This window comes from Catharus ustulatus, chromosome 3 (genome assembly GCF_009819885.2).
Source record: "Catharus ustulatus isolate bCatUst1 chromosome 3, bCatUst1.pri.v2, whole genome shotgun sequence".
In the NCBI taxonomy this organism is placed as follows: Eukaryota; Metazoa; Chordata; class Aves; order Passeriformes; family Turdidae; genus Catharus; species Catharus ustulatus.
In genome coordinates this window covers 24,907,218-24,914,618 of record NC_046223.1, presented here as the reverse complement: position 1 = coordinate 24,914,618, position 7,401 = coordinate 24,907,218, and the positions used below count along the sequence as shown (strand labels likewise).

Genomic DNA, 7,401 nt, shown 5'->3' with positions numbered 1-7,401 from the left:
GGCCGCCCAGCCCGGGGAACACACACTTCCGCCCCGCCTCCCGCACGTCACCGCCCGCCGCGCCGCGTTCTGGGGGCTGCAGTCCTTCCCCGGCGCCGCTCGGCCGAGACGCGGCGCTCCGGGACCCGCGGGGCTGGGCCGGCGGTCGGGAGCTGCCCCCGCCGCCTCCGCGGGCCGCCCGCCCTGCTCGCCTCACGGAAGGCCAGGATCACGGGATGGGTCACGCTGGAAGGGACCACGTCTGGTTCAACCTCCCTGCTCAAGCAGGGTCATCCCGGAGCACGTGGCACAGGTTTTAGTCCAGATGGTTCATGAGTATCTCCAGTGAGGGAGACTCCACAACCTCTCTGAGCAATGTGTTCTAGTGCTCGGTCACAGCACTGTAAGGAAGTTCTTTCTCATGTTCAGGTTGGAAGTTCTATGCCTCAGTTTCTACTCCTTGCCTCTTGTCTTACTGCCCAGCACCACTGAGAAGAGCCCAGCTCCTTCCTCTTCACATCCTTACAGACATTGATGAGGTCCCATCTCAGTCATCTCTTCTTGAGGCTGAACAGCCCCAGCTCCCTCAGCCTTTCCTCATGGGAGAGATCCCCCAGTCTCAATGACCCTCATCGCCTCCACTGCAGGAGCTCCACGTCTCTTTTGTCCCCAAGAGCCCAGAACAGGACACAGCACTCCAGATCTGCCTCACCAGAGCAGAATAGAGGGGCAGGATCACCTCCCCTGATTTGCTGGCAATGCTGTCCCTAATGCACCCCAGGATTTTGTTGACCACAAGGACACTGCTGACTCATGGACAGCTTGCTGAACACCAGCCCCACCAGCTGTTCACCAGTCTCCCCCAGTGCGAAGCGACATCTGGGACTGGGGACATCTCCAGTGAGGCTGGCAGAGCTGGGTGCCCTCCTCAGCTGAAATGCCCTTGTCAGTGCTGCCAGTGGATGGTGAGGGCTTCCTGGAAGGCTCCCACATTTCATGAGGGCAGAAAGAAAATAAATCGGTGAATTATATGAATGCAGCAACTATGGCTTTAAGACAAATGTTTCTAAATAGCAAAATAGCAGAATCTATAAATTCTGTTGCTCAGCTTCCAGGGGGCCACCCAAACTGAGGCGTGGCTTGCTCACTCAAGTGGGGATGCCAGTCTGCATCTCAAAAACAAGTCACCACCACCAAACCCAGCAAGCAATCATCCTCCATGACCCCTTTTCAGCACGTACAGGCTCGGCATCTTACGAGGCCTTTCTGAAAACCTGTTGTACCACTGCTGTACCCATGGGCTTGCCTTGCACCTCTGTAATTACAGCTGGGCCCAAACCAAGCAGACATGTCTGACCATGCGTGCAGCCACGGGGCACCTGAGAGTGCTGAGGTTTCAAAACACACCTTCCATCCCTTGCTGGCAGCTTCTGCATGGACCTAAGCATTGTGCACCAACTGAGTATTACTTCTACCTCCCAGCTCCTGTCAGCCTTCATGGTTGAGATAATGACCCACTCAGCAGGAGCCTAACCCAGCAAATCCTGCTGAGGAAATCTCTGCTCTGGAGAATTTACACTTCCAAATCTAGACATGCATGGGAGGGGAATAAACAGGCAGGAAAGGGAGACCAAGTCATAATTGCCTGCAGTACTGGCTGAAAGCACCTGTAAATGTCACCTTTGCCAAACAATGCTAAGTTACAGCAAAGCTGCACATTGAGAGTGCTACTTCACATCCTACATTCCTTAAAACTTTGTAAGTATTCTCACAGTGAGTATGCATAGTTGCTTCTTTCCTTTTATGTTTCCTTCCTCTCCCTTCTCTTCATTCTACCCTCAATAAATAATTTACATATCAAGTTTCCCAAGAATAAGCATAATTTCCTTTTGTATGTACCCCTCCTATATGCAGGGTACATATTTTACTGTATTTATTTTTATCTCCTTTGCCACTTCTTAAGCAATTGTTCTTAAAATGCAGAAAATAATTATAGATTCCTTAGAAGATCAGTAAAGCCCACACTGTTTCTTATTCATGCACAGTGCATACCTACGGAATACAGAATATGAATCCCCTTTGGAAAATAGCACAGGGTGAAGGAGAACTGTATGATTTGTTTCCCTTTCTGGGCTGCATGAAGAAAATTTTAGAAAAATCCTGGACTTCAGTAATGTCAAAGGCATCTTATTTTACCTTGCAAAGTGGGCAACCCAAACAGAAATTAGCCAGTAAAGTCATTATTTCAATATGAACATAACAACTTCCTGAGTATCATTTTTCACAACTTTGAGAAGAGTTTTCCATAATATTTAGCCTTGCCATTTACTTCATAAGCAAAGATACTGTTCAAATTCAGGAGTAATAATTAAGGTTGAGGAGACTGCCTTTATCTTCTGCCAAAAAGCCTACCTCTTACCAAGTCTATTATCAGATAGAAAGCAAAAAAGAGAAAGCTAGACAATTTTAATGTTTCAGCAGGGTTAATAGTAAACCTTCATTGGCATTTCTCTGCTCTAGCTGAAATGTTTCTGGGTCTCACTATGCTTTCAACACACAAGATAGCCCATAGAATGCTACAGACTATGGTGATGAAAGATGCAGATGTCATCTATACCTCTTTCATCTCCTGACCTGTCTGTTCAAGCACTGCTTGCCTTTGCCATTAAAACAAACAAACAAACAAAAACAAGAAAAAACAAAACCCAAACCTGAGTTTGACTGGGGATCAATTAACTTAATTGAGGTCCAGTATTTTTAATAAATGCTGTGTCTGTTAAAAACACAATGTAAAAAGGTGCCCTGGTTTAACCCCAGACAGCAACCAAGTGTCAGCCGTTTGCTTGCCCCCTAGCCAGTAGGATTAGGAAAAGAATTGGGAGGGTAAAAGGTAGAAAACTTGTGGGTTGAGATAAAAACAATTTATGGGTAAAGCAAAAGCTGCATTCACAAACAAATAAAAACAAGGAATCAATTCACTGCTCCCCAAGGGCAGGCAGCTGTTCAGCCATCTCTAGGAAAGCAGGGCTTGATCACATGTAGCATTTATTTGGAAAGAAAGACACCATCACTCAAAAAGTTCCTCTCTCTTCTTTCTGCCCCCCACTTAATATACTGAGCATGACATCCTATGGTCTGGAATATCCCTTTGGTCAGCTGGGGTTACCTGTCCCAGCTGTGTCTCCTCCCAACATCCCATGCTTCCTTACCAGCATGGTAGCACAAAAAGCACAAGAGGCCTTGGCTCTGTGTAAGCCTCCCCCTGCAAAAACAAAAATCTCCATATTATCAACCCTATGTTCAGCACAAATACAAAATATAGCCCCATACCAACCACTGGGAAGGAAATTAACTCTACCCCATCCTAAACCAGCACAATAGGCATAATTTAGGAAATATTGTCACAGTGAAGACTGACAGTTCCTTTCTAAAATCTGTTTTAGGAGGTGTTAATGAAACACTGCTTCTTGATGCACCACAACTCACCCATGTCAGTTAAGCTGAAGCCCAACTGGTTTGAAAGAGAAAGGGCCTCCAATAGACCAGGCTCAGCATACAATAATTCCTGTTATCCTGGCTGAGTGCTACTTGAACGTGATCATCCTCAGGGCCTGTTGCATTTACAACTAGAAATGGACGAAATCAAAAGGTAAAGGCATGTTGGGGGAATTTTTAAGCAGCTGGTTTGCTGGTGTGTTCACTGTACCTTAGATGCAGTCGATTTGACATCATTGTATTAATTTGAATGTAAATAGAAAAATACTGCATATCTAGACTGCAGGGATAAATATCTATAAAGAAGACTCAGAAAACAACAAGCTATTTAATAGAGTTTTCTGGAAATCATTATGAAAGGTACAGTAATTTCACGACCATAAGGCACACCGGACTATAAGGCGCACCCCCCAGGAGCCGGTACATTTCACAACTTTGTCCATCAGATAAGGCGCACCGGACTATAAGGCGCACTTCCAGTTTCGGGGAAAAAATTTAGTCAAAAGGGTGTGCCTTATAGTCGTGAAATTACTGTAAGTCTTGTGAGAAGGATTCAGAAATGTTTCTATTCTCTGTGAAATGTTTCCTAGTACAGCTAAAAAACATTGTAAAAGCATTTCCATGTCTGGTCACTGAAACAATGACGCACTTGCAACTTAATTTGAGGTTTAACTATTAAAGCAAATCATCAGCGTTTTGCTGCATGAGGGTGATATTACATACCTATATCTAAAACCATTACTTTGAAAAGACATTTGTATCTCCTAAATCTTCCCTAAGTCAGCAATCCTTTCCACCAAATAAAGCATGTGTCTCAATGTAGGATTCAGGTTTGTATTTTCAGTAACAGTAATTTTGATGAAACTGTTTGCTTAGCAGATACTGAATGACCAAAGTAGTGGTTTTTACATAGCAAATGCAATTTTTAAAGTCATTATCATTTACATGGTTTCCCTCCCTTCCTCTTCAGTGCCAGACGAGGTAGGTTTGTAGTCACCATCTCCTTCATAGTCTTCAGATAAATTCAGATGGTAATTCTTTTATTTCTGTACTGCCAATTCCAATGACAAATTATGCTGACCAAAATAGAATTTTCCCTGTGATAATGTTAATTAAAAGATGAATTGTGAATGAGGTGAACAATGACACCCAGTACTTGGTGAATTGATAAGACATAGTTCACTAAGCAAGACATTATTCAGAACAAAAGAGCACACAGTAATCTGCAAACACAGGTTATTTTAGGAATTTGGTTCTGAATTAGAGTATTAAAAATACTATCTGACAAACTGTAGGTGATTCTTTGTTCCTCAGAGGCGCTGGTGCTATAATATCAGCCCTTTTAGCAATAAATCCAAATAAGCTTATTTCTTTTTCCCACTCCGTCTTTGCATGAACTTAGATTATAGGTGTATAATATTCTAAACATGATGTCAAGGAAAATCATTTTTAAAAAGACACTGAAAGCAGAGCATATTGCATAATAACAGTGAACATAGGAAGCATAATGAAAGCATAAAGATACTGTGGCCATGTTCCCATCTGGTGAATGCTCTCTGCAAGTCTAGCAAAGGCAGTTACATAACTGATTTTTATTGCATTAGGCAACAGCAATATTGCTAAGCAAACCAATGAGCAGAATTAGAAAGCTTCTTCCACAGTGGAAATGAAGAAAAAAGACAGAGGAAGGGCTCTCACTTACATCCAGTAAGAAGGCAGGGCAAGAGGATGTGTATCTTCATTAGTGGATCATGTCAGGGGGACAACATGATTTATTCTCATCACGCAGTGCCTTAGAAAAAATACAGTGCCAACTCAGTCCATGATAATTTCACTGCTTTCTGCAGCGTAACGTGCCAACAGTCTAGAGCTCAAGCTGGTAAGTTAGAGCACCAGCCTCTAAAAGAGATTTAACTGGAGCTGAGATAATAGTCTCTAATGAGTTGCACAGGGGGAAAAATTAACAAGGGAGCAAAAGAAAAAAAAACCTACACATGCAAAAATGTGCCTGATCTCATCTGTTTTCACTGTAAATTCAGAGCACTGCTACTGTGTATTTAGACATAGCAGTTAATACAGGCTGGGGGATAAACAGATTAAGAGCAGCCCTGCCCAGAAGGACTTGGGGGTGCTGGTGGATGAAAAGCTGGACATGACCCAGCCATGTGCACTGGCAGCCCAGAAAGCCAAACGTGTCCTGGGCTGCATCCAAAGGAGCCTGGGCAGTAGGCAAAGGAAGGGGATTCTGCCTCTCTGCTCCCCTCTGGTGAGACCCCTCCTGCAGTGCTGTGTCCAGATCTGGGTCCCCAGCACAGGAAGGACATGGACCTGTTGGAGAGAGTCCAGAGGAGGGAACCAAGATGAAGAGAGGGATGGAGCACCTGTCCTATGAGAAAATGCTGAGAGAACTGGGATTGTTCAGCCTGGAGAAGAAAAGGCTTCAGAGTGCCCTAATTCTGGCCTTTCAGTACCTAAAAGGATCCTACAAGAACGATGCAGAGGGACTTTTTACAAGGGTGTGTCATGACAGGACAAGGGGGAATGGATTCAAACTAGAGAGAGTAGATTTAGATTAGATACTAGGAATAAATTATTGTGAGGTTAGTGAGACACTGGGACAGGTTGCCCAGAGAAGCTGTGGATGCCCCATCCCTGGAAGTGTTTAAGGCCAGTCTTGATCTCTGAATAACCTGCTCTAGTGGAAGGTGTCCCTGCTAACAGCAGGGAGTTTCAAAATACATGATTTTTAAGGTGACTTCCAACCTGAACCGTTCTATGATTTTAGGATACAAAGAAAGTCTATGTTTGTGGTGCAGGGGTGGTCAGCTTTAACACCTAGGAATGCGCAAGAACCACTTGAAATTTGTTCTGTAGCTAACATCCCCTGCATTTATTGATGCCAGTGAACATACAGGCTTATGTTGCAACCTTCCCCTCCACAGGACTTTCTTTCTCGTGGTTGACTATTTTTCAAGTTTGAACAAACTTAAATATCCTTGAAACTTCTGCCTCTTGTATTTGCGTGGCAAACAAAGTGGCAGGAAGGGGTTTATACAGAGGGGCAGTCAGCCATACGAAGTGTACGAAGTGCAACTGTTGATGCTGTGTCGCCGTAGGACCAGACCTTTAGAACCCTTGCACTGAGCAAGAGCAGTCACGGCATTTAACATCCATTGCAGAGCAAGCAAGTGCACTGGCAGAGCTCGGGGCGTCAAAGCTGCTCCAGCGGCGGTGGGATATGGTGAGGCAGGCATGGTGAGCCATGCCCGCTGCGGTGGCTCCACAGGAAGGGAAGAGCCCGGCTCTCCTTGCTCTTCCCGCTGCCGGCGCCAGGTGTCGGCAGGCGGCGCGGGCACGGCGTGCAGGAGCGCCCCGCTCCCAGCCTGCGCTCCCAGCTCCCGCCGCTCCCAGCCTGCGCTCCCCGCTCCCAGCCTGCGCTCCCCGCTCCCAGCCTGCGCTCCCAGCCTGCGCTCCCAGCTCCCGCCCGCTCCCAGCCTGCGCTCCCAGCTCCCGCCCGCTCCCAGCCTGCGCTCCCCGCTCCCAGCCTGCGCTCCCAGCCTGCGCTCCCAGCTCCCGCCCGCTCCCAGCCTGCGCTCCCAGCTCCCGCCCGCTCCCAGCCTGCGCTCCCAGCCTGCGCTCCCCGCTCCCAGCCTGCGCTCCCCGCTCCCGCCGCTCCCAGCCTGCGCTCCCAGCCTGCGCTCTCCGCTCCCGCCGCTCCTAGCCTGCGCTCCCAGCCTGCGCTCCCCGCTCCCAGCCTGCGCTCCCCGCTCCCGCCGCTCCCAGCCTGCGCTCCCAGCCTGCGCTCTCCGCTCCCGCCGCTCCTAGCCTGCGCTCCCAGCCTGCGCTCCCAGCCTGCGCTCCCCGCTCCCGCTCTCTCCAGCCCGCAGCCGGAAGGGTGTGGGTGGATGCTGGGCTGGAGCAGCCGTG

General features: G+C 47.5%; 1 protein-coding gene across 1 annotated transcript; it reads left to right on the top strand.

The window, feature by feature from the left end:
- The first annotated feature begins 6,726 nt into the window (after positions 1 to 6,726).
- On the top strand, positions 6,727 to 7,299 carry LOC116993370 (wiskott-Aldrich syndrome protein homolog 1-like). Its single transcript, XM_033053799.1, has one exon. It carries the CDS (start codon positions 6,727 to 6,729, stop codon positions 7,297 to 7,299), a length of 573 nt encoding a protein of 190 aa, XP_032909690.1.
- Positions 7,300 to 7,401: the final 102 nt, after the last annotated feature.